Source organism: Muscardinus avellanarius (genome assembly GCF_963383645.1).
Source record: "Muscardinus avellanarius genome assembly, chromosome: 15".
NCBI lineage: Eukaryota > Metazoa > Chordata > Mammalia > Rodentia > Gliridae > Muscardinus > Muscardinus avellanarius.
In genome coordinates this window covers 14,912,985-14,940,588 of record NC_137801.1, presented here as the reverse complement: position 1 = coordinate 14,940,588, position 27,604 = coordinate 14,912,985, and the positions used below count along the sequence as shown (strand labels likewise).

The window sequence follows — 27,604 nt, the reverse complement described above, 5'->3', positions numbered from 1 at the left end:
TGCCTCAGTTTACCCTTTCATGGTCCTTTTGCAAACCCTGCAACAACCTAATGGAGGAGCCCGGCCCATGGCAGCTTGGTGATGAGGCACGCGTGGGTAACCCATCACATCATCCCAGGTGACATGGAATCAACTACCAGGTGTATGAACATTCTAGACCATTTAGTCTCAGCCTAAGTGCACCAGCTGATGAGAGCTCAGCAGGAACTGAACCCAACCAGAAGAGATGCGTAGTTTATCCACACAGTTAAGAAAAATAAAAATGCCTGTCTGAAGCCACTAAATTTTGTGGAGGTTTATTACCCATCAAAAGCTGACTGCTACAAAGCTTTTGGCCTCCCCCACCCAGCATATACAGTTCCATATTTTAGAACGACAGGCATATACTATGTTTTCACGAACGAACTTTTGATATTATCTATTGATTTCCCTGTTGGTAGGTGAAGACTGTCATCTACTCCCTTTCTTCCCCACCCTCCCAACACATACATATTTCAGTGTTTGTTTGTTTTTTTTTTTTTTTTTTGGTACTAGGGGTGGAACTTAGAGGCTTTCTACCTCCAGGCTATACTCCCAGACCTTTTTTTATTTTATTTGGAAACAGGGTCTCACTAAGTTGCTGAGAGCCTCACTAAGTAGCTGAGGCTGGCTTTGAACCTGTGCAATCCTCCTGTCTCAGCCTCCCAAGCGCAGGGATTACAAGCGTGCGCCACCATGCCCAGCATCATATTTCAGTGTTTTTGAAAAATTCACTATACAGCTGTTACTTGGTTATACCTATATAATTATTATCTACCGCTATATATTTTGGTGTACTAATCGTATTTCTTTTCAATCTAAAGTCACAAGCCTCATACAAATGCAAAATGAACACGTCAAAGGTTTTGTTTGCTTATTAATGAGGCGTCTAGTAAGATGTTAGACTCAGTTCTATGGAGATGTTAAAGAACCCACCTATACTGTTAAATCAGCAATGGGAAGTGAATTTACAAATTACTGCCTAATAGCTTTTTCCAAGGAGGGGTGAGATTCAGTATGAAGTCCAGTGAATAAGTCTTAACACACTTGTACAACGCAACCCAAATAAATGTGAGGCACGTCAGACTAAGACTGAGTTTTTTATTGAAGACAAGTAGCAATCTTTTAATCCATTTCACCGTATTTCACAACTTTTTCCCCTTTAAAAATCACTCTATTAAAACCCAGCAGCTAAACAGCTCCACTTTATCTTGTTTTCATTCTCCACGATCCTCTAGCCTTTGGAAGGATTGGGTGGTGTGTCTTTGTTCAGAGGGAGGGAAAGGAGGGAGGGAGGGCTGGAAGAAATCGAATCTTGCACTCTCCAGGAAGCCCGGGATTCCCAGTAGAGCAAAGAACTCGGCTGCAGGGCTGGGCGGCCACGCCCCCTCCACAGGCACCGCCCCCCGCCTGCCCAACAATGGAGCTGCGAGCTAAGGTCACGTGGGCCTCCCAGTCCCGTGATGACGACAACGTGGCAAAGGCGATGCTCAGGAAAGCGTTCGTGCCCGCATCCACACCATCTCCCTTCTCCCTCTTCCTATTAAATGCGAATTTCCTTGGGTCTCAAGACTACCCTAGACTCTTAAGAGCCGGCTCTCGGCCTCCCGGGCTGAATAGAACAGAAGCGAGTTGCACTTCTGATTGGGCGTGAGGTCTTGTCAATCTCTCAAGCTTTCCCCCATTGGCCCGCGCGCCGAGGAAGATGGAGAAAGAGCAAAGCTGAGGTCTCGCGAGACTGGCGCGCAGCGCTCAGTGCGCAGGCGCGCAGGAGCTGGCGGGGACCGGGACGGGGGCGGGCTTGAGGACGCGGCGTTTGGCTTTGGGGACCGTGGCAGAGCTGTCGAGGATCAGCCGCTGGGCGGAAGGCTTTTGTGAGGGGGCTGGCCAAGAACGAGACCCGCGGGAGCCCAGATGGTATCCATGGCTTTCAAGCGGAGCCGCAGCGACCGGTTCTACAGCACCCGGTGCTGCGGCTGTTGCCATGTCCGCGCCGGGACGCTGGTCCTGGGGATCTGGTACATGGTGAGCGCGGGCGGGTCGGGCCTCGCCGCCAGGGCCAGTGCGCATGTGCGGGAAGTCGGGGGGCCCGGTCGGACAGGGAGGGGTGGGGCTGAAATCGGGGTGCTGGGTGGGGCGGGGACGTGGAAGGTGGGGTGCTTCTTTTTGGTGGTGCTTTAAGTCGGAACGAAGTCCTGGAAGTTTGGAAGTAGACTCGTTCAGGGGTGGGAGATGGTGCAGTGGCAAAGGGAAGGACAGCGGGTTTGGGAGAGGAGAGGCATGGCGGGCGGAGGGACGAAGGTGCTAGTTTTGCCGGGGAGTTTGGAAATCGTATTTGTACTAATGCAACTTGAAAGCTTCCCCCTCCCTCCTCCCCCGCATAGTGCACCCCTGGAATTTCCCCCCCCCTAAAGAAACAATTAGGAGTGGACCTTGAGGTGTCCATGTTGTATGCAGACTGGTTAGATTTTGTCTAGCCGGAAGGGAAAAGCGAAATCCAGCTTTAATCCGAGTGTGTGTGTGTGTGTGTGTGTGTGTGTGTGTGTGTGTGTGTGTGTTCCCGAATCTTGTTTTACTGAAACGTGTGCGTGTGGTGTAGGCAGAAAGGCCCCTGTTGTTATCCTGGCGATCCTTTGCTTGGCAATACCGTATTTGCACTTGATCAACTTTTTCCTGGTGCAGTCTCCTCCGAGCCCACTAGATATTTTCGTGTCAAACCCGGTCCGTTTTTTGAAAAGACATTTGATGAGAGCCTATTTCATCCTGGCCGCAATAATATTAACATTTCCTGGGTTTTAGGATATATATGATTCTGTCATAATCAGATGGACAATGTTGTGATAGGTGGTTCACTAGTTCTTACCAGTATGTCCAGTATCGTTCATACTGAAGCCAATTTGCTTGCAACTCCTAAAAAAGTAATTCTTTTGGTCGTTTTCAGTAATTACGACCTTCCTGAAGCTTTGAACCCATCGACTTGGCCGCTTGCCCTGATGACTTTGTCTTTGTGTATGTGGGATGCTGGGCAGTTTCCCATATTATGTGAACTGCAAAAGAAGGGAGAGATTTATCCCAAACCCTCGTTTTGCCTTTCTCTGTACTCTTCCCCACCCAAGGGCCTTGAAGTCATTAGTAACGGTTTGGACAAACACCAGATGAAAATGATCTTCAGTCAGGCAGATAGGATTTCACGGCCTGGCCCCCGGGACTGTCCGACCTCCGCGTTGTTCCTGACAGCCCAGTTCTTTACAGTCTTGTTTCTTTAATGTATTTTTAAAAGAGCAACACAACTTGAATGTGTAGGTTTGTTTGCTCATCATGCTGAGCGTTTGTTGTACTTTTGTGTTGAGAAAGTCATCTCATTGGTACTGTATGATAATTAAATCGCGTTTTCCTTCAGGACCTGCTCTTCTGCATTTTAACTGATTTAAATGACCAGACATCAAATGGTTAATAACAGTTGGCCACATCATACTCATAAACTTTTATTTCTTCTTCATTTTGCTGGGTCTTTCTTTTGTTTGTTCTTGGCTCTGTTTCCTATTCACCTAAGTGAATAATTTAAAACTTTAGGATCCTCTAGCCTTCTACTCACCCTCCTTTGCCACTGCCCCCAGAAGATGACCTTCTCTCCCACATAGCTGAGAAAATAGTCCATCAGCTTGGAACTCTTGCCTGCAAACTTTTATCTTCCTGTTTCTTCTTAGATCCTGCCCTACGCTCATAGAACAAAGGACTTCTAACTCCTCAAGAAGAAAGTAACCACAGTCCCTCTCTCAGCCATCCAAATATAATTAGCTGTATTCTTTTCAGTCCTTTCCAGGCAGATTTCTTTTTTTTTAATGTTTTTAGCTTGGCTCAGAAAAATGAAAAGAATAGGATAAAGTGGAAATTATAAATAGGAAACTCAGAAATTCAGAGAGAAAAACCTTAGCACATTTATCATAACAGAATAGGAAGTGAGAAGTTTAAATCTGTTCTGCAGTTGGAGATCTTGATGTGAAAAGGGGTCATATATTTTTCTTCTGTGCTTTTAATTTCACAATTTATTTCTTATTTTTTGCATTACTGAGGTTTGAACCCAAGTGCATTCTATCCCCAAGCTACACCCCAGCCCTATTTTTTATATCCTTTATTTTGAAACAGGGTCTCACGAAGTTGCGGAGGGCCTTACTAAGTAGCTGAGGCTGGCTGCAAACCTGTGATCTTCCTGTCTCAGCCTCCCAAATGCTGGGATTACAAGCGTGCGCCACCACACCCAGCTAACTTCACAATTTAAAAAATTTTAAAATAACATAGCTTTTTTCCTTAGCATGAACTTTTCAGGTTAGTAGAATGTTGTAAACTACTTAAATCAGTTGATTTGTTTTAAATCAGTTAATAGGTTTTTTTTTCCCCCTTCATTCTCAATGTAAAAGGTTTTGGAAGACAGATTAAAGAAATAATTCAGAGGGGCTGTGTGCAGTTTGTCTTTTGTATTCATAATACTTGCTGCTTGGTATACTCAGATGTTTCTTCTCTTGAACATGGCCTCTCTCCAAGATGTTTATGGTATTACAAAGAACTTTGGAGCACAGACAAAAAAATGAAATAAGGTACAGTGACACGGGAGGAGGAGATGGTCGGTAAGATCAGATTCTAGTCAGATTAAGGACTGGAAAAAGGCTATGGGTTTTGTTTATTACAGTATTGCTGGTGACTCTCAGAAGTAGAGCTTTGATACCATAGCTGTATAAAGACAGTTTCTGCCTATTTGGGAAGAATGTAACACTGAGAGACTAAAATGCGTACCCTACTGCTGAACAAACAAGACTTGCCCAGCCACTGTGTTTTGTTGCCAGAAGTTTTATTAAAATGGAGAAATAAGCCGGGCGTGGTGGCGCACGCTTGTAATCCCAGCATTGGGGAGGCTGAGACCCGGAGGATCGCGGTTCACAGACAGCCTCAGCTACTTAGTGAGGCCCTCTGCAACTCAGTGAGACCCAGTTTCCCCAAAAAAAGGATAAAAAATAGGGCAGGGGGTGTAGCTTGGAGGTTGAATGCCCCTGGGTTCCATACCAAGACCCGCAAATAAATAAATAAATATAAATAAATAAAAAGTAAAATGGAGAAATATATGGGGCTTGTGAGGTGCAGATTGTTACTCTCCTCTTGTCATAGTAACCCTGTACCTCCTAGCTTCCTAGCTGAACTTGGTGGACTGTTGAGTTGATTCCGGGTGAGACAGCAGTTCTCAGTCTGTATGGGAGAATATCTATGATTCTCTTCAGGCTACCTAGGCCAGAGCTTCTGTGGTTATGATTTCCTTGGGTTCTGTCAGCCTCTTACTGTAACGGTGGCTGTATCCTACAGCATCATTGCTTTCTAACGGTGTTGTAGTGTTAAGGCAGCTATAATTGTAATACTACAGTATTAATTGTAATACTGTAACTGTATAATTGTAATACTACAGTATTAATTGTGTGGTTGGATAGTTCTATGGGACAGAGAGAGCCAGAGCAAATTATGTGTACCAGAGGTAGTGGTCCTGAAGTATTCGCCTTTGGCATTTTATATTCGACTTTTATATTCTATTTTAGCCTCCACAAAAAGCAATTGGAACATAACTGTTGAAAGTATATGTCGTAAGACTTATAAAATAAAAGATCCAGTTGTGTGTGGAAAAAAAAGAAGTATGCCTGGCTTAATTCCTGGCTAAGTAGTAGAAAATTTCAGGATGAGTGCAAGTTTAAATTCTTGCATTCCTAAAATTGTTTTCGCTATCTTTTATTAAAGAATTTAAAGCCACATAATGGAAACAAGTTTTCTTAAGAGGTATAGACTCAGTATTTTAAAATATTCATTTATTTGAGCCGGGGCGTGGTGGCACACGCTTGTAATCCCAGTACTTGGGGGACTGAGACAGGAGGATCACAAGTTCACAGCCAGCCTCAGCTACTTAGTGAAGCCCTCCGCAACTCAGTGAGACCCTGTTTCAAAATAAAGAATAAAAAATTGGGTTAGGGGTGTAGCTCAGACGTAGAAGGCCCCTGGGTTCAATCCTCAATCCTCAGTACCACACACACACACACACAAAAAAAGTTATTTATTTGTTGGGATACTTAGGATTGAAACCAGGCTTTCTCTATCACTGAGCTACATCCCTAGTCCTTTTTAATTTTTTTTATTTTGAGGCAGAGTCTTTTAAATCTGTGCTTCTGCCTCAGCTTCCCAAGTCATTAGGATTACAGGCAGATGCCACTGCACTCATTTTAGGCTTAAATTTTTATTAAATGATTAAAAATGGGCTTAAAAGTCCGCTGCAGCAGGCATCCTCCTGTAGAGTTAATGATGTGCTACAGGAATACAGTTTGGGTATTTGCAATAATTTTAGGTCCTGGAAAGACTTAATACGTGGCTATTCTTTCTTGAGTGTCTCAACTATAAACAGTGTTTTGAAGAGAAGTGGAAACAGATTTCCTCAAGCTGCATTCCTTTCTACCCCTTACCCTGACTCCGTTAACTAAGTATAGATTAAAGTTACTGTCTTTCCACAAACACATTGTTTTACGCGCCAGTGAACTTTATATTTTATTTCCTTCCCCTGAAATGCTATTCTTCCCTTACTCTTTAAAAACGTTATTAGCTGGGTGTGGTGGCACATGGCTGTCGTCCCAGTACTTGAGAGGCCGAGACAGGAGGATCTCAGGTTCTAGGTGAGGAGTGGAGCTCAAAGGTAGCATGGCCCTGGGTTCATCCCCCACAAAACTTTGTTAAGGAAATTCTCAAACATACAGAGGTGGGGAATAGCATAAAATCTCCCTTTTACATCACCCAGCCTCAGCTATTGCAGTATTTTGCCAGTTCCAGATCATTGTTCAATGGTTGGCTCAAATGTTTCACGATGAAGCCTTCTTTCCTAGCAGAGGGCATCTGGTTTCCTCCCTCTGTACTTGGAAAAGTTTGTTTCTCTTCAAATAAGATATCCTCCAGACAAGGGGTGTAGGTCAGCGGCAGAGCATGTGCTTGGCATGCATTAAGCCCCGGTTCCATTACTGGCACCCCCACACACACACACAAAATCATTCTTGAGGGAAGACAGTGATGCCTTACCCTATGAACACTTAGAGTAACTAATACCTAACTCATTAACTAGAAAGTTTTAGGTATTCATTAGATATCCATGGAATAAACTTCTGAACAAGAATAACTCAGTTGTAATTACATACAGTAGTAAACAACAACAATAAAAACTTCTGTATACACTGCAAAAATTCTTTTGAAGATAATTTTGATTTTATCAGATTGTAGTCCTTTGCTTAGTCTCATAGACTGGTTTTTCTATGGTTTCCTTCTGCCTGTAAAATCCTTATGATGCCCTGAAGCAAACACACCATTTAAGATAAAATTAATAAAGGCTCTGTTCTCCAGGATAGATCATATATAGAGCCACATTGTTTTTTGGGGGGTGGTGGTACTGGGGATTGAACCTGGAGGCATTTTACCTCCAAGCCATATCCCAGCCTTTTTTTAAAATTATTTTTGTTTAGAATCAGAGTCCTAAGTTGCAGAGAGTCTTTCTATGTTGCTGTGGCATCCTTGAACCTGCAGTCAGCTTAGGCTCAACTTTTTATTAAATGATTTAAAATGGGCTTAAAAGTCAGCTGGGAAACTCTCTGTCTCTACTGGGATTATAGTTGTGTACTACCATGCTCAGCCTCAACAGATTTTTTAAAAAGTGAAATCACATTAAGTAATTTTTTTCTGTTCACAATCTATAAAACTAGAAATCATTGGACAGGAAGAACAGTGGGAATCATGGATATACAGGGAAATTAAACAGCATTTTCTTAAAGTTACAGGATATGAAATCAACTTAGAAAAATCAGTAGCATTTTTTATGTCTGAAAAATAAAGCAATCTCACTTATAGTAGCTACTACATAAATAAATAATTAAGCAAGCTGAGTGTGGTGGCTCACACTTGTAATCCCAGCACTTGGGAGGCTAAGACAGGAGGATCACACAGTTTTGAAGGCAGCCTCAGCTACTTAGTGAGGGTCTCAGCAACTTAGTGAGACCCTGTTTCCAAATAAAGTATAAAATAGGTCTGAGAGTATAGCCCGGAGGTAGAAAGCCTCTGGGTTCCACCCTCAGTATCACCAAAAAAAGACTAAAAATAGTGCTGGGGCTGTGGCTCGGAGGTAGAATGCCCCTGGGTTCGACTCCCAGGACCACACATACAATAATAATAATAATAATAATAATAATAATAATAATAATAAGTAATAATAATAATAATTATTATTATTATTATTAAGCAAACCTAGGAGTAAATTAACCAGGAGGTGAAATATCTTTACAGTGAAACTTATAAAACATTGATGAAAGAAACTGAAGATACAGATAAATGGAAAGACATCCTATGTCCATGGATTTGAAGAATTAATATTGCTAAAACTTTCATACTACCCAAAGCCATCAGTACATCCCTAGTAAAATATCAGTGTTACCCTACAGTGTGATAGAATAAAAATTCTCAAGATTTGTGTGGAACCACAAAGACTTCAAGTAGCCAAGACAATCTTGTGTAGAAGAACAAATGCGTACAGTTTGGTTTTGAAGTGTACTACAAAGTTATAATACCCCAAAATAGCATAGTACTGATATAAAAATAGACCAGTAGAAAGGGATAGAGAACTCAGAGATTAACCCACATATTTACATGATTTTCCATCAAGCTGTGAAGAACACACATCTGAGTAAGCACATTCTTTAACAAATGGTGCTATTAAAACTGGATGTCCCTGTGTAAAAAAGTGAGACTAGACCTCTATCTCTCATCATGCCCAAAAAACAATTCAAAATGGATCAAAGACTTAAAACTACAAGAAAAAAACATAGGGGAATACTCTTGACATTGGTCTGGCCAATTTTTTTAGACAAGGATGTAAATACATAGATAACAAAAAATAGTCAACAAAAGAACATAAAAACAAATGCGATTACATCTAACTAAAAAGTGTGCAGCAGAAGAAGTACCAGTGGTGAAGAGACAGCCTACAGAAAGGGAGAAAATATTTGCAAAGTATCTGACAAGGTGTGTGTATATATATGGAACTCAGACAACTCAACAGCAAAATCAATTGAATTTTAAAATGGGAAAATGATCTGAATAGGCATTTTTCAACATATAAATTGCCAACAAATGTGGAAAAAGTGCTCCACGTCACAGACCATCTGGGAAATGCAAGTGGCAGTAATCGGAAAGACAATGACAGATGCTGGTGAGGATATGGGAAAAGAGGAAAATGTAGCATTGGTGGAAATGTCAAGAAGACGAGAAAAAGGAATACGAAATTAGAAAGGCTGGGGGGGTGTGGCTCAGTGGTAGAGCACTTGCCTATGGAGCATAATGCCCTGGGTTCAATCCCCAGTAAGGAAGGCTTGGGGGAGAAGGCTGAAAGCAACTACAATATAATTTAGCCATCCTATTAGTGGGTATTTATATAAAAAAGTAAATGAGTGCATCTACACTGTATTCCCATGTTTAATAAGCACTGTTCACAGTAGTTTAGATAGCAAATCAGCTAGGATGCCCATTGACAATGGATAAAGAAAATGGGATATATATATTTACAATAGAATACTACTCAGCCATTAAAATGCACAAGCTGCAGTCATTTGCAGCAACGTGAACCACACTGGAAATTAAAATGTTGAGGAAAATAAGCCAGATACAGAGAGACAAGTACAGCATGATTTTACTCATACGTGGGATCAAAAAAGCTGAGCTCGTTCATCTAGCAACCCGAATAGTGGTTATCAGAGCTTGTGGCAAGGAAGAAAAGTGGACAGGGAGAAACAGTTACAGAGGAGGAGTTAAATGTTGATGTTCTGTTTTACAGAGGATGATCATAGCTGTCAACGTTACAATGTCTAATCTAAAATCTTGAAAAGGAAAAAGGACTTTATTCTCATCATAGAGAAATGATTAAGCCTGGCATGGTGGCACATGCTTGGAATACCAGTATTTGGGAGGCTGAGATAGGAAGATCCCAGGTTTGTGGCAGCCTCAGAAGCTTAGGCTCTCTGTGACTTAGACCCTATAAAGAGGGACAGGGATGTAGCTCAGAGGTGGAATGCCCCTACATTCAATTCCCCATGCCAAAAAATTAAAAAAATTTAAAAAAAAGATTAGTGCTTGAGATAATGTATAACCCAAGCGTCTTGAGTTAATTCATAAAGTGCTTGAATGCATCAAACATCACACCGTATCCCTGTCTCAGTCAACATTCTCACTGCTATAATTCAAAAAGCTGACTGCACAAGTTAAAGGCAGATTTATTTGCTCACAGTTTCCTGGAGATCTTGGTGTTTATGTCATGCTGATTTTCAGCGCTCAGGCATGGCAGCGGAAGCAGAGACGGGGAGAGTGAGGCTCTGCTCTCATCATGGAGGCCAGAAGCAGAGGGGGGAGCAAGCAAGCAAGGGGGTTCAAAGACAGTCCCTCGGCCACACCCCAAGGACCCACCTGTGCCAGCCACACCCCAGTGGCCTAGACTTCCACCCAGATGAATCCATTACAGTATTAGCTATTGATGAGATTACAACCCTCCTGACTTAACTATGTCAACTCTGAGCACTTCAGGGGACATTCTGTATCTCACCATAGTAACCCCATAAAAAAGTTATTGTCTGTCATTAGAGAAAATGTAGAAAAGAAAATGAATTAGCCAGGCTCCCTTCCTCATCAGAAGTCCCAAAGAATCCTCTGGGATGGGTGTGGCAGTGGAATGTGAAAGCCAAGAGGAATTACTCTCCTGAGGCCGAGTGCTTCATGAATTTGATACCTTCCTCAGTAACACGTAAAAGCTAGCTCATCTTTCTTAAGCAGAGAATGTTATTTGACCCACTAAATTTGAAGTTGGCTTCCATACTGAGTGATAGATTCATTGTCTATGCTTTTAATATATGAGCTGCATGCTATACCTCTCTGTATTACAAGGTTTAAAAGTTAAGCCTTTATTAGTTTTCTTTCTAACTCTTTCCTATATATAGTGAAAGGGAAAAAAATAAAGTTTGAGGGTAGGAGGGCAGCCTTGGCAATTTGGAGAGACCCTGTTTCAAAATTAAAAGGACTGGGGGGTGTAGCTCAGTAATGGAGCAACCCTGGATTCAAATCCTCAGGACCACCGAAATAAACAGAATTTTAAGAAAATAACGTATGAACAACTTGCAGCCTTAAACAATTATTTTCTTTCAATCAGGAGTCATTTAGGAAAGGTTGTAAGTAATCATGTAGTGCTGAGAAGCAGGGTGTCTTCAAAATCAGATTCAAATACTAGCTCTCCTTTGTCAGCTCGTTGAACATAACATAGTTTTATTTGGCTTTACTGAGTCTTAGTTTCCACATCTGCAAATGGACTTTAGTAGTATTAACTTCACATGTTGTGAGAAATGAAGTTATACATGAAAATATACTATTCATGGAGTATATTCCCAGTAAATACTGGTTAATCCTAAATTAGACATAGGGACAATGTTTAGATCACCTAAAGTTGAGACTTGGTCTACTCAGCCAGAGAATGTATGTGAAAAGACTTGTCAAAAGAAAGCATGTTTCTTTTATCATTCAGACTGGACAGCAGGGAAGCACATAATAGAATTTGGCTAAAATGCTGAATGAACCCTAATATCTTTTGAAAGTATCAACTGCTCATATATTCACAAAGGGAAGGAGGGCAAATTTAGTGAAGTGTAGCCTGGGAAGGCTGACTCTAATCCTAGGTAAGATTTCTCTATTGAATCACAAACAGGACTGTTTCTGAGCACTTGTAGGCAGCAGTGCTGGCTTGGATATGCATAGATTCACTAATGACTCTAGGCATAACACCTTTTATTTGTAAAGTGGGATTTAGCTGGGCGTGGTGGCGCAGGCTTGTAATCCCAGCGCTTGGGAGGCTGAGACAGGAGGATCGCATGGGTTCGAAGCCAGCCTCAGCTACTGAGTGAGGCTCTCAGCAACTTAGTGAGACCCTGTTTCCAAATAAAGTATAAAACAGGTCTGGGAGTATAGCTTGGAGGTAGAAAGCCCTTGCGTTCTACCCCCAGTACCATAAATATATAAATAAATGAATAAATTAAGGATTTACAGTCTGGGAGACAAAAAAAAACTTCAGCAAATACTATGATGGGATTTCAGCAAGATGTTGGCAGATCTCAAGATGTTCCTTTGGGATAAGAAATTGTCTTCAAAGTCTCCTGGCCAATGGGACACAAAGCTCTGGCAGCTGATCATATTTTCAGATGCAGAAAGCTGAGAAGGGTGTCAGAATCCAGGACCAGAAAGCCTTGACGGGCAAGAATGTAATATGGTGAAATTTGATTACAGATACATTGGGGTCCCGGCTACACAGGTAGTAGCTTACCAAGATCAAGTGTGAAAAAGAATTGGGTGTTTTAGGGAGAGTTACTCTTATGTGACATCCCAAACTCATAAAGGTAACACATTTTCACTTACAATTTGTTGGCTGGAATGGGGGAACTGAGACCCTGATCTTACCTCGTTTAAATAGGGTGCCCATCAGAGTGGCGCTTATGAAAGAAGGAATGCAGAAGACAGTGTGGCGACTGGAAAAGATGCAAGGTAGAGGACCGAATGTTGGCTCTAGGAAAGACAGTATGCAGAAACTCCCTTCCTTTCCAAAAAAGGGAACTCCCCTTCTAAATAAGGAGCACATTAACTCAGATGGTAAAATTAAGACCAGCAGGCACAAGTGACATGGGTAAAGCTTCAGAAAGTCCTGAGCATTTCAGTCCAGCTCAAGAGGAAGTAACCAGTTCTGTATCCTTGGTCAGGGATGCTGTGGGGGGCTTTCAGGGATCTGATGGATGAGTGTATTAAGTGAACTATGGTTCCTTCAAACAAAGAAATTTGGAGATTTGTATGTGAACACACATTTAAATACGGGTAACATCTGGAGATTTTGCTGAAGACTTCTCCCAGGGTAATTATCGTCACTGATAAAGTGTCTTTCACAGGTGATCAACCTAATGATGGCAATTTTGCTGACTGTGGAGGTGACTCATCCGAACTCAGTGTCCACTGTCATTAACATTCAGTATGAAGTCATTGGTAATTACTATTCATCTGAGAGAATGGCTGGTATGTTTTTATTTGGAAAAAAAAATTCTTCCCAATGAAATGTAAATGTATTAAAGACAGTTTATATTTGTACATTATTTAGAGGATGTTGGTATAGGGAAGAGGGGGTGAGTCGGCAGCTTTTTTTTTTTTTTTTTTTTTTTTTTGGTGGTACTAGGGATGGAACCCTTCTACCTCTGGGCTACACTCCCAGACCTATTTTTTTTATATTTTTATTCAGAAACAGCGAACCTGCATGATCCTCCTGTCTCTGCTTCCCAAGCATGGGGATTATAAACATATGCCACCATGCCCAGCTAGTCGGTAGCTTTGAATTTCGGGGTGTGTTTTCTCTAAGGCAAGAGGTACAGTTTTTCATGATACATCTGTCTGATAAGCAAAGGTCAGGTTTTCCTTCCAGTTAAACCCCAGTCATCTCTCAAGACACATGTCATTTCCTTCCTGTTTGTCCAGTTCTGCCTCTGTTGCAGCGTTTGCCTTCTTGGATTGTAGTTGCCTGGCACGTCTTCAGGTTCTGGGACTTGCAGAAGCACAGAGACTTGTCTCCCTTGTAGAGTATATGGCTCATGTGCTGCCCTACACAAATGGCAATGACTTTTTGCAGCAATTTTACAAATAAGAGCTTTGCATGAATTTTTCAAGACCTGTTTCTTAATGCTGAGACCTGGGATTCCCCCCCCCCCCTTTCATGGCCCTAGTTCTTTTCATAGCCAATTTTGAAAATACTTGCATTTAAATATTTTAAGTTAACTTTAAAACATTTTTCTATTTGTCATGAAGTTTTTTTTTTGTAGAAGTTGTCTAATTAGTATTTTGTTTTTGTTTCCTTAGATAATGCCTGTGTACTTTTTGCCATTTCCGTTCTTATGTTTATAATCAGTTCAATGTTGGTATATGGAACGATTTCGGTAAGTATGGCATATTTTCAGCCTTTGGAGTTTGGCCTTTACTGTTACCTAGTAATTTCATATATTTGCTAAAATGTTGTGGTTATTTTCTTCTACAGTATCAAGTGGGCTGGCTGATTCCATTCTTCTGTTACCGGGTTTTTGACTTTGTTCTCAGTTGCCTGGTTGCTATCAGTTCTCTCACTTACTTGCCAAGAATCAAAGAATATCTGGATCAATTAGTAAGTGTATATGCGAATTGAGCTTATCTGTTACCGTTTTTAAGTAGAATATTTTAATTGAAATGGAGTCATCCTTAGGTACTATTTTTAACTGCCCCATGTACTTTTTAAAGTATCTTAAAATAGCTACAGTCTTAAAACCTGTAAGATGAAAATGGAGTATCTTGTCATTATCCTTTGGACAGTCCAGTGTTACAAGTTCCTAAAGATGGATAGAGTGAAAGAAGTAGCTCAGCTTTTGTTTCTCAGCATATGCTAAGGGTGTAGTAATCTTACTCTATTCAGTGCTCATTAAGTGATTGGTGTATTATCTTTACAGGCCTTCATAGCAGAAATCTGAGTGCCTAGTATGTCCTTTTCCCTGAGGCACCATAGTGAATGATGTGGATTTATAGATAACTGCCCTGTCTTTAGGGAGCAGAGCATGCCTTAGGGGCCTTAAGGTGTATGAAAATGTGTAGGCTAAGAAACGAGTTGTCACGGGACAGCAATAAACAAGGAACTTAGACTGATGCCATCAAGGGCGGGGGCGCTCCAAGCTGAAGTGCCACGCAGGGCCTCATGGAAGAGTTTTGGAAGGAGGTATGATGTCTAGATGACAGCTGGGAGGGGTATCCTTGATTTATTTCCAAAAAAACAGGAACTAAGATAGGAAAGTACAAAGGAAAATGTTCTAGGGAATGAGAGTCCTTGAGGCAAGGAGGGTGGTACAGTCAGGAAGTAGAAGATGGCCGTGGTGGCACAGGGAGGTGAGAAGCCACGCTGGTTCTTGGTGAGGCTCGCGGGAGGGAGCTGGAGCAGGGCCTGGTGGTCAGCTGGAGTTGGAAGCTACTTCAGCACTGTTCTCACACTGGGCCATTGCTGCTTGAAAACCACAAGCAGCGCCTCCTGCCTTCTGAATACTGCCTACAGTCCTGTGCACAGCATCCGCACTGGTCAGGTTCTGTGTGTAAAAATGTACAAAGTTAACTTGCTGTTCCTTTTACAGACCTCAGTGGTTTTTTTCCCCCCTCTCTTTGATTTACTTAATCCCTAAAACTAGAATATACTTCCTCTGCTGGCCAGTTTATAAATCCTAAATTCTTTTCTAATCTCCCTTTCCTCATACTTAACTCATTGCCGTGCCCAGTCAGGACTGAATAGTATTTAAGTGAGTTAGCTGAACCTTCTCAGTACAGCATAGTATGTCTGCAGTAAATCATATAGTCTTGCTGGCTTTTAACTTGGAGCAAGTTAACTTTTTTAACTTGTCTTCTTTCTGTCCATCTGATGAAGTGTGGAGACCAACAGTTTACTTTAAGGATAATTATTTTTTTCTAGGACTACATGGCCCCATGGGATGTAGGAATATTTGAGTACCTCCTGATTTGCTGACCCAGGGACAACCCCGGGTCAGAGGCAGGAGATTGTGTTTTGTCAAAGGCCAGAGAGATGTAAGATAGGAGAAAAGAAAGAAAGAATTAGCTCAATTTAGACCCTAGGAGCATTTTGGATACTGAAACAAGTATATTTTAAGTGATTAATGGTATACATTAATGTAGTAGGCTTAAAAGCACTTTGAATTGAATGTGCTTTATAAACTTCTATTCAACTATCACTTCTGACTTTGGTGCCTATTGTTTTCTTAGAATGTTCTAGGTTGTCGCAAAGTTCAGGTACCATGGCTGAATGATAAATGTACATGTGTGTTTGTGTTTTTTAATAGCCCGATTTTCCCTACAAAGATGACCTCCTGGCATTGGACTCCAGCTGTCTGCTATTCATTGTTCTTGTGTTCTCTGTGGTGTTCATCATTTTTAAGGTAAGTTGCTAAATATTTGGGCAGCTGGCGAAAGACTAACACTGCCCATCAAAACCTTTCCACTGTCTTATTTCCTCCCAGATTACGGTAGGTGGAGGCTTTGTTGACAGTGTTTATCCTGGCACAGTAGTAGAGAGCTTCAAGGGGTGTCCTCTGCCTTGTTTTAGAGGTTGGAAGTTTCAGGATCTTTCCCCACGTTAAAGGAACATGTTCGTTTCAAAAGCGGGTTTGTGACTCGTATTAGAAATTCACTAAAATTCCCAGCTTTCAGAAACCCAGAAATTCTCTACAATGCAATGGTTTGACACTTAAGTTGAAACCCCAACAGCAGTTTCTCTGGGAAACTCGTGACATTTAAATGAGAGGCAGTAGGGCAGGGGCCTGGCCTTGCTAGGTCCCAAGAGATGCCAGGTCCCTTCTCTCCAGAGAGGGTGAGGGGATGCCTTGGAAGTCCTCTTCGTTTTAGAGTCGAGTTTCTAGCCTATGTAAACTTTGTTTTCATCTTTTCAGGCTTATCTAATCAACTGTGTTTGGAACTGCTATAAATATATCAACAACAGGAACGTGCCAGAGATTGCCGTGTACCCTGCCTTCGAAGCTCCTCCTCAGGTTAGCTACACTTCATACATTAAAACGTTACTGGCCGTTATCCACTGTCCCAGAAGCAGACGTGGCCTTTGAAGTTCTCTCTGTGCCCTCACCCTGTCTGGGGCACGCATAGCCTACGTCCATAGGATCAGCCTTCCCAGTGGGGATCCTGGGTGAACAGTCTAGAGTCCCACACTCCTCCTCTCCTCTGGGTGTGCAATCCAGTACTTGAGAGGGTGAGGCGGGTGATTGCAAGTTCAAGGCCAGCCTCAGCAGCATAGATAGACCTGCCACAACTTCCTGAGACCCTGTGTAAAAGTAAAAATTAAAAGGGGCTTGGGTAGAACTTGAAGGTAGAATAACCCAGCACCGAGACAGAGATAGAGACAGAGAGAGATGCTATCCCAGAGTCCATGATGGAAGTTCATGACCCTTTGACTACAGAGGCATTCTGATGAAACTCGGGGTTCAGCGTCTTACCGAAGGCTTCCTATAGCATGGTCCACTGGGGCCCTTTCACCCAGGTCCTCAGCTTCTGGGGTCACATGGGCACTGGTATTCTCAGTCACACTGGAGCTAGAGCAAGGGCGAGTGCTGCCTGCCAGAGGCCCTGTAGCCTCAGTTGGCCTGCTCGCCTTTGTCCAGCCCAGCCTCGCATCCATCTCTAGCACCCACTTGCATGCCAGGTTATCCAGGTGTCTCAGCTCCCAAGAAGGGTTAGAAAACAGTTTCTTAAGCTCCTCCCTGTAGGTTTCTTTGCCTGGATTTAGGACATAGAATCTGAAAGCTGAATTATTCCAGAAAGGATTTAAAAAGAAAATTAAATCTAATTTTTTTTTCTTTAGTATGTTTTACCCACCTATGAAATGGCCATGAAGATGCCTGAAAAAGAGCTGCCGCCTCCGTACCTGCCTGCCTGAGGATGCCCTGACTTTGTCAGCAAACCATACCAGCTTTCTGTCCTGTTTATTTTACAGAATGCTGCAATACAGGGCTCTTCAAACTTGTTTTGATAAAAATAGATTATCTTTTGTCTAAGCATTTATTTTCAAACACTAAAGAGCTTTTTGGACATTAAGAGTCTTTTTGTTAAGTCTAGTACAGTTTAATACTTTTTGAAGACAATCTAGGTTAAGCAAGAGCAAAGTGCCATTATATGCCTTCAACTGGGGGGTGGGCGGGATGGGAAAGGGGTATTCTCCACATATTTTCTTTTTTAACTTTGCACTTTCTTTATATAATGGTTTGTGTTTGGTTATTTGCTGCCTGGATAATTTCAGGAAGAATGAATTCAGTATTCAGGATAAGTGAGTTGGGTAGAAGACAGGAAGTTGTTAGCTCTGAGAACAGGAGACATATGTAACACATTTGATTGACTGTGGAAGATGGTGGTTGCATGTTTCTGATTTGTATATGTTTCCATCTTTGTGGTATAAGATGCTTTAATAAACTCTTAAATATTTACTATTGTCATTTTTTAATACTCCTACTAGTTTTTTAAGATAGGCCTAACATTTCCTATTACCGTATACAGCCGTACCTCAGCTGACAAGGGCCCAGGCTGAGATGTGAGTTGTTAGACGGTCCTCATGTGACAGGGTGACCTCACAGGCCTGGAGAGTAGAGGTCTGGCGATCAGTGTGGCCTCTCGATACAATCAAGACATCGCTGCTGCCAGCATAAACTGCATAGATATCTTTCTTTTACTCTAGAGTAAATGCATAAACCTGCCGCGTAGTCTTTATCAAAAATAACTGTGCTGTCTGTACTTTTAAGTGATTGGCAGCACACTGGATTTATCTATTATAGTGCCACAAACAGGTGAGTGATGCGCCGCACCAGGGCGTTACAGTAGTCAGCCGTATCACTAGGTTTGGACTTCAGCTCCATTCGAATCCTACAGGACCGTTGTATATGTACATAGAGCTATATGTATATGTACATGTAGCTGAAGGGAGAAGAGAGTAAATGTTCACTGAATGAAAGAATTTGCTTCCACAAATTTTCCACTATGGATAGGTTATTTTTCAATATAAATTTGGAATGTGCCAGCCCTTACACCACACTCACATTTGAAGTTCTTGCACTGAGACCAAGAGACTTGCCATTGCTAGATTGTATGTTACCCCCTTTCTGTTTAGTGATGGCCTGATCGATCACTCTTGGTTTGTTTCCCCTCTTGGTTTGTTTATAGTCGTCATGGAACTTACTTTGAGTCTTAATTGTTTCAATGTACCTTGCAAGCAAAGGATGGATGTGCCATATTTCAGGACTCCTTTTGCTTTCAAAGAAGGAGCATATTTTAAATAAGCTCAAGAGCTGACTGATAGAGAGAGCTGTATCTCTGCTGTGTCTTTGTGGAATGTGACTTTCCTGGAGGTTAAAAGTCATGATTCTGGTTATGAGAAAATAATTTAGAATCCAGATGAATGTTGCCAAATAATGTGGAATTACAGGCTCTTGGTAGAGGCAACATGGGGACGATGGACCGAGCACCAAGTCAACATGGGGACGGTGGACCCAGCACCAAGTCAACATGGGGACGGTGGACCCAGCACCAAGTCAGCATGGGGACGGTGGACCCAGCACCAAGTCAGCATGGGGACGGTGGACCAAGCACCAAGTCAACATGGGGACGGTGGACCCAGCACCAAGTCAACATGGGGACGGTGGACCCAGCACCAAGTCAGCATGGGGACGGTGGACCAAGCACCAAGTCAACATGGGGACAGTGGACCAAGCACCAAGTCAGCATGGGAACAGTGGACCCAGCACCAAGTCAACATGGGGACTGTGGACCCAGCACCAAGTCAACATGGGGACGGTTGACCACCAAGTCAGCATGGGGACGGTGGACCCAGCACCAAGTCAGCATGGGGACGGTGGACCCAGCACCAAGGCAGCATGGGGACGGTGGACCCAGCACCAAGTCAGCATGGGGACGGTGGACCAAGCACCAAGTCAACATGGGGACAGTGGACCAAGCACCAAGTCAGCATGGGAACAGTGGACCCAGCACCAAGTCAACATGGGGACTGTGGACCCAGCACCAAGTCAACATGGGGACGGTTGACCACCAAGTCAGCATGGGGACGGTGGACCCAGCACCAAGTCAGCATGGGGACGGTGGACCCAGCACCAAGGCAGCATGGGGACGGTGGACCAAGCACCAAGTCAACATGGGGACGGTGGACCAAGCACCAATTCAGCATGGGGACGGTGGACCAAGCACCAAGTCAACATGGGGATGGTGGACCAAGCACCAAGTCCAGTCAGGGGACTAAAATTCTGCTCTTACCTGCCAGGCTGTACCACTGTAGCCCTGTGACAATTATCTGGGTCTTGAGCTTCAGTTTTTGCATTTGTAAAATCAAGAAGATGCACTTTCTTGATCTAGGTACCTCTTTTACCTGCTCTGAGGATCAAGTGAGGTAACAGGCATGGAGGGTTGGCAAGCTATAAATCACTGTGCAAATATTATCATGAGGTATGCAAAATAAAGCCATGCTAGAGGAAGGGCTGGGAAGAAGAAAAGTATTTGGCCTGGAAAGGAGCGAAAGTAACTTTGTTTCTTGTCTTTGTGAAAGGAGCTTTGTATCTGTACTCTGTTAGGTAGCATAGGAAATGTGATTTATATTCCTGGCCCTCTAACTAACTGTGTTTAACTTTTGCAAAATAACTCAAATCCCACATGAGATTGCAGATTCTACTTCTGACCTGTGACTTATTTTAAGGTTAAGCAGTTCATTATATTTTTAAAGTAATTTTGCAAGCAACATAGTTACCTATTTAGCTACCAGTTTCAGTGTTCCCCATACCTTTGGGTAAATCTGCATTTCCATCTGGTAGTATTTTTCTTCTGTCAGACACTTCCTTTAACATTTTTTACAATTTTTTTTTTACAGTGTGGTTCTGCTGCTGATGAATTAATCTGGATTTTCTATTACTATAAATGCCTTTATTTTTGCTTACAGAAGAGAGTTTTGCAGGGTATAGAATTTTAGGAATCAACAATTTTTGGTTTTTGTTTTTTTCAGTACTCAAGATGTCTCACTGTCTTCTTGCACACATTTACTGTCATTCTTTCTTAATAGGGAATTTTTTCCCTTCTGGCAATTTAAAATATTTTTATACAACTGATTTGGAGTAATTTGTCCAAGATGTTCCTTGAGGTAGGCTTTTGTTTTTTCATCCATCTTGTGCTTTGAGTTAGAGATTCCTTGGGTCTATGTGTTTGTAAATTTCACATTTGGAAATTCTTTAAAGCCATTATTCCTTCAAATATTTCCTCTGTCCTCCCCTCTTCCTCCCTTGGGGATTCTGTTTGGCAGGAAAAAGAAGAATAAGCTTCTTAACAAAAAAGTAATTTGAGATAAGCCTTGAGAGCTGGATAAGATTTGAACTGGTATAAACATGAATAGGAGAGTGGATATTTTATATAAAGGAAGAGAGGAAGGAGGTATCAGTATATGTTTCACGCCAGGAGGATAATGACCAACAGGAATAAAGAAGAGTTTGTTCAAAAGGAAGATGATGAGTTTGTTCCTGGATGTGATTAAACTAGAGGTGTCTGTGTAACCTGTAAATAGAGAATCTAAAGGACAGAGTTACAGATGTAGTTTTGTTACCCAAGAGTGGGATTGGGACAAGTTTTGAAAAATAGCACAGTTCTGGAAATTAGCAATATAGAGGTGGTTGCTGAAACACCAGACTAGTGGAGGAAATTCCTAACAAAGATGGTACAAAAGGGATCAGAGAAGTCCTAGGAAGTGAGACCTTCTAGTAATGTCTTCCAGGGAAAAAAAAGAATTCACAAAGATTCACAAAAGGAGATTCATTGAAGCACTGTTTACAATGAAAAAGAAGAAACGAAATGTCATAAGCATGATTTTTAAAAAGGAATATAAAATGGAATATAGTGCAGCCATTAAAGTGATATATTAGAAGAACATTTAAAACAATACATTAAGTTCAGAAAGCAAGTTACAAGACCACAATATATAGCACAATCTCATTCTTAGTAAAAATATTGACTATACAAACAGATGAGATAACAGCTTTTTTTTTTTTTTTTTTTTTTTGCGGGTCTGGGGATGGGACCCAGGGGCATTCTACCTCCCGAGCTACACCCCTGCTCAATTTTTTATTCTTTATTTTGAAACAGGGTCTCACTAAGTTGCAGAGGGCCTCACTAAGTAGCTGAGGCTGTCCGTGAACCGTGATCCTCCGGTCTCAGCCTCCCGAGTGCTAGGATTACAAGCGTGCACCACCATGCCTGGCTTTTCTGTTTTTAATTTTTCTCTACAGTAAGTATAATTAATTTTACACTAAGGCAAGAAATCTATTATAATCTTTCAAAGGCTGTGGGCTGTGGAAAGAAGCAAAGGAGGTGGGTACTTCCTAGAGTAAGGATTATTTCACAAGTGAGGGAAGGGTCTGAAGCCTGGGCACCTGCTGCATGCAGAGTGGTCCAGACTCTTCCAGGAGGCCTCTGGATTTCATGATCTGAATCATTAATGCACTTTTCTCCTGGGAGTGTGAAGAAGGTGGGTTGAAGAGGTGTAAAGAAGATGGGTCGGGGCTCCTGAAGAGGAGCTGGAAGGTAGACACTCCCTGGCCCCAGCCGTCTTGGGACCACAGAGCTAGCCCTTCAACAAGACCCATCCCAGACATCACCATGCATGGTCCCTGGCCATTTCTAACACTTATTGTATAGATCCAGGCCTGTTGCCAAGACCAGTAGAACCAGAAACTGCAGCCTCCAGAACAAGACTCAGTACGGCAGTTGCCTCCAGAGGTTGTTAAACACAGATTCCTGGGCAGAGTTCCCAACCATCTGAGTCAGAATATCTGCGGTGGGGGCCCGGGAATCTTCCCTTTAGAAACACTCGCAGGTTCTCAGCAACGTATGCATACCTATGTTCATAGCAGCACAATTTGTAATAGCCAAAATATGGAACCAACCCAGATCACCATCAACAGATGAATGGATAGCAAAACTGTGGGAAATACACACAATGGAATTCCATTCAGCCATAAAGAAGAACAAAATTTGATCATTTGCAAGAAGATGGAAAGCCCTGGAGAACATTATGTTAAGTGAGATCAGCCAAGCACAGAAGGAGAAGATACATATGTTTCCTCTAATGTGCCCAAACTAGGAAACACAAAGGATACCAGTGGGACTCCACATATTGAAGGGGAAATACTAGCTAAGTTTGGATGGTAGGATAGGAGAGGAGGAAGGCCGATCTTGATTAATGAGGGTCTACACCTGAACATGTGTAAAATTATGAATAAGACATGGTTAACCTGGACAACCATTGGTGGGAGGGGGGAAGGGAAAACGGGGGCGGGGGGGAGAGGGCACCAAATATAGTGTAAATGTATACTATTTATGTTCAATAAAAAAAATTTGTTAAAAAAATAAAAATAAAATGTAACAACAAAAAAAAACTAAAAGCTGCAAATATTACATTTGGAAAAAAAAAAAAAAAGAAACACTCGCAGGTGACTCTCAACAGTTTCGGGGCATGCACACAACAGGCCTCTTTCCCCTTCGGTTTCCTGGAGCCTTCTATTGGAAATCTCTATAAATAGCACGACTGGACGTCTTTGCCATAAATCAGCAAGGCCAGGATGTGGAGAAAAATATATCTTGGGATCCAGCGAAGGACACGGCCTTGTATGTGGCCTGGAGGTTTTGGAGCCAGGCAGCTGTAGCTGGCTCCCAGGGTGACAAGGATGGCCGCAGTGTTTGGAAGAGGATTTCAGCCCGCGCTGAGAGCTCATGTGGCCCCAGCATTCTCCCGGGACCCCCGGAGTAACCAGAATATAAAGTCAGCCCACTGAGGCTGAGGCAGGAGCCATCGTGGGAAGAACAAAAGTCTGGGACAACGAAATGAACGCCTGGGCCTGACAAATGGTTAGCCTCTGAGCAGGGCAAGTTACTTCGCTACCCTTGTGCTCTTTTCCCAGGCTGATCATGAGACCCTGACAAAACCACAGAGTGGAATGTTTATACAAGATGAAACTGTTACTGGAGAAAACCTGAAATAAACCCTCTAGCTTTAACTTATTCTTAGCTTAAAAATTTCACTATTTTGGAGGTCACAACAGCATTAAGTTTCCCAATGGCTTTGCCATAGATCCTACTTCTGACGTGGGGTATGATGGTATCAGTTGCCTAGGTGACTTGGGATGTGGAGGCCACTTTTGCTGGAGGACACCGACTCTTCACTGAGTCAGAATAACGTTTGATGGAATGGGACTTCTGGCTTCCTATCATCCATCCCTTTGCTGCTTCAACTTTTGGGTCAGATGCTGCTCTGCATGAAAATGGCAGATAGCCTGCAGGAGCTGGCCTGTGCTTCCTTTTACTCTACTCTTGCGCTCTTTCCGCAGCTTTCGCAACCCAAGCAACCAGAGAAAGTCCTTGGGCCCAATGATAAGTCCCAGATTAAACCTCAAGGCCAGGAAATTTGCACACGATGATGATGATGACAGCTACAAGAGTAACCAACCCAGCAGTCCCTGGACAAGTTGACTGTGCCTGCCTAGTGGCCCAAGACTCATGTAAAAAGAAATATCATTGGAAACTATGCCCCTTACCAGTAGAAAATTACAGCCCACCCCAACAAATCAATAAAAGCTTGCGTCTCCCTCTGTTTGGAAAGCAGCCTGGTCCCTTGATCGGCGTGGTCTCTCTTCACCTGAAGTCTTGTTATCTCCTTTTGGCCAATGCCTCGATTAAACCCTTACCTGTATATTTGTGCTGACTTGACCGATCTTTACTTCCAGCAAGTCAGCTTTTCACCACCGAAGCTGAAAAGCTGTTAGAGTTATAACCAGATCAACCAAAGTGAGGAGCCTTGTAATGAGGTGCTGATCTGGAGTCACAGAGAACAAACGTTTCTACTGGATCTTCTAGGAGAGGGAGCTGGGGCAGGGGGTGGCACCATGTATCTTCATTATAAATGGTGTACAAATAAATTGTGCCAAATTGTGTTGTAGTTTCTAAAGATTTGCTTTATCTCCAGAAAAAGGCTTCTATTCCCACGTGCATACATAGTTTGACCATGTGACTTGCTCTGACCAATAACACAGGAGCAAAAGTGATTCACCCTTTCTTGCACATCCATCTTCCAGTCCCACCGTCTTTCTTTGCTTTGCTGCAAAGCCAGCATATTCCAGAGTAGGGCTTCTCTTCATGTCTGGGTACTAGAATAAAGACGTGGAGAAGGGCTGCAGCCAACCAATGAAGGGCTGTCAAGAGCAAGAAATAAATGCTCCCATAATAAGACCCTGAGTTTCTTTTCTTTTCTTTTTTTTTTTTTTGGTGGTACTTGGGGTGGAACCCAGAGGCTTTCTACCTCCGGGCTATACACCCAGACCTATTTTATATTTTATTTGAAAACACGGTCTCACTAAGTAGCTGAGGCTGGCTTCGAACCAGTGCAATCCTCCTGTCTCAGCCTCCCAAGCACGGGGATTACAAGCGTGTGCTACCACGCCCAGCAACCCTGAGTTTCAAGGTCCTAAGTTATCACTGCCTAATCTAGCCAGCGCTAATAAACAGAATTTTAGAAATATCAAAACAGCTGGGCACAGTGGTGCATGCTTGTAATAACAGCATGTGGAAGGCTGAGACAGGAGGATCAAGGTTGGGGGCCAGCCTCAGCTACTTAGTGAGGCCTTTTGCAACTTAGTGAGAGCCTGTTTGAAAATAAAGAATAAAAAACAGGACTACAAGTGCAGCTCAGAGGTAGAATGCCCCTGGGTTCCATCCCCAGTAAAACACACACACACACACACACACACACATACACACACACACACACATACACACACACACACACACACACACACATATATATACACACAAGCAAGATTGTGTGTGTGTGTGTGTGTGTGTGTGTGTGTGTGTGTTTTACTGGGGTTTTAATCCAGGGGCATTCTCTATCCAAGTTACACCCTCTGCCCTTTCTATTTTTTGTTTTGAAACAGGATCTGGCTGTGTTGCCGAGGCTGTCGTTGAACCTGCGGTCCTCCTGTCACAACCTCCCAAGTACTGAGATTATAGGCATGTACCACTGTACCAGTCTCATTTCTTTTATTCTATACCTATGACTTCACCTCCAAAGAGTGAAGGTGTAGACCTTGTAGTCTTTCTCCCTGCTTTTTCTTTGACCAAGAGGAGAAAAAAAAAATCTTTCACAGCTCAATTGAGGTCTGGCTTTGTTTATTGGTTCTGCAATTCCAAAGGTGTGGGAGGGAGGGAAGACCCAGTTTGGGGTCAAAATTGGAAACAGAAAGAGCCTGATGGTGGCAGAAGATCGTCCCAGTGCTGGAGACGGCCAGGGGAGGCCACCTTGGGTAGCAGATGCCCAGCACAGAGCGAGCTGTTGTTGGTCAGTGAGATGAAACAGCCCTTTCCTGAGCAGAACTCGACTTCTGGAAAAAGCGGAGCCAGGCTGTTTTTTCTGCAAACAGTCTATCGCGCTTGTTGACACCCTGCCTTAGCAAGGCTCAACATCAGCCCTGTTCTAGGGCCTTCCATTCCTGAGGTCTCAGCCTTGTTGTTGGCTGTGAACCTGTGTGGTAAGGAAGACTTTTTGGGAACTGGATGTTGACCAGTGCAGACATCCCCCTCTCTACTCATAGAGCCTATATGCTACAGGGTATCCCATGGCAACATAGCAAGCCTGCTAGCTCTGGTCTGTCTTCCTCTTCCTATATAGCAAATATTGTCATCATGAGGACCCCCCCCCATTGACCTCACCTAATCCAAAAGACCTCCCAAACGATCCATTTATAGATACCATTAATATATGACTTCGAAACCAGGCATGGTTGCGCACGCTTGTAATCCCAGCATTTGAGAGGCCGAGACAGGAGGATCACAGTTCAGGGACAGCCTCAGCTACTTAGTGAGGCCTTTTGTGACTCAGTGAGACCCTGTTCTAAAATAAAGAATAAAAAATAGGAGCCAGGTGTGGTGGCGCATGCTTGTAAACCCAGCGTTTGGGAGGCTGACACCAGAGGATCGCGGTTCACGGACAGCCTCAGCTACTTAGTGAGGCCCTCTGCAACTCAGTGAGACCCGGTTTAAAAACAAAAACAAAAACAAAAACAAAAAACAGGGTGCAGGGCAGGAGTGTAGCTCAGAGGTCAAATGCCCTGGGTTCCATCCCCAGACCCGCAAAAAATAAAAAATAAAAGATAAATAAATAAATAAATAAATAAATAATTGAGCTGGGAGTATAGCTCAGAGGTAGAATGCCCCTGGGTTTCATCCCCAGTATCACAAAAAACACACACAAACAAATAATAATACATGACTTTGAGGATTGAGTTTCTAATGCTTGATCTTTGAGGATAAACATTCATACTATAGCAGCATAGCACAGTGTTGTACAACCAATCTCCAGAGCTTTTGATTTTGAAGAACTGAAACACTATTCCTGTTACATATCTATTAAGCAACAACTTCCAATACCTACCTCCCCAACCCTGGGAATCACCATTACTAGGGATGGAACCCAGGGGCATCTTACCTCTGAGCTACACCCCCAGCCCTATTTTTTATTTTTTATTTTTGAAACAGAGTCTCACTGAGTTGCTGAGGTCCTCACTAAGTACCTGAGGCTGGCCTCCAACCATGATCCTCTTGTCTCAGCCTCCCGATGCTGGGATTACAAGCGTGCGCCACCACGCCCAGCTCTGACATCTCTTTTTAAAAACCCACCGAGCATGTTCCCTTGGCTAGATAAACCATTTTTGAGTATTCTGTGAGCTTCTTGAGGGTCCCTTGGGCATTCTCCTAGACACCCAATCAGTTTTCAAGAGGGGAAATGGGATTTGACAAGGCCTTTTGAAAGTTCTGTAGTACGGCCTGTCCTTTTCAGCGGATGGGAGGGGGG

The 27,604-nt window shown here is 42.8% G+C and overlaps 1 protein-coding gene across 1 annotated transcript; it reads left to right on the top strand.

The window, feature by feature from the left end:
- Positions 1 to 1,932: 1,932 nt before the first annotated feature.
- Positions 1,933 to 17,840, top strand: LAPTM4A (lysosomal protein transmembrane 4 alpha; the record flags this gene model as incomplete). The annotated part of the gene is made up of 7 exons (XM_080710963.1): positions 1,933 to 2,043; positions 13,041 to 13,164; positions 13,996 to 14,072; positions 14,171 to 14,293; positions 15,999 to 16,094; positions 16,605 to 16,703; positions 17,528 to 17,840. The coding sequence occupies 7 exons, from the start codon at positions 1,933 to 1,935 to the stop codon at positions 17,600 to 17,602; spliced, it is 705 nt and encodes a 234-aa protein (XP_080567089.1). The 3' UTR covers positions 17,603 to 17,840.
- Positions 17,841 to 27,604: the final 9,764 nt, after the last annotated feature.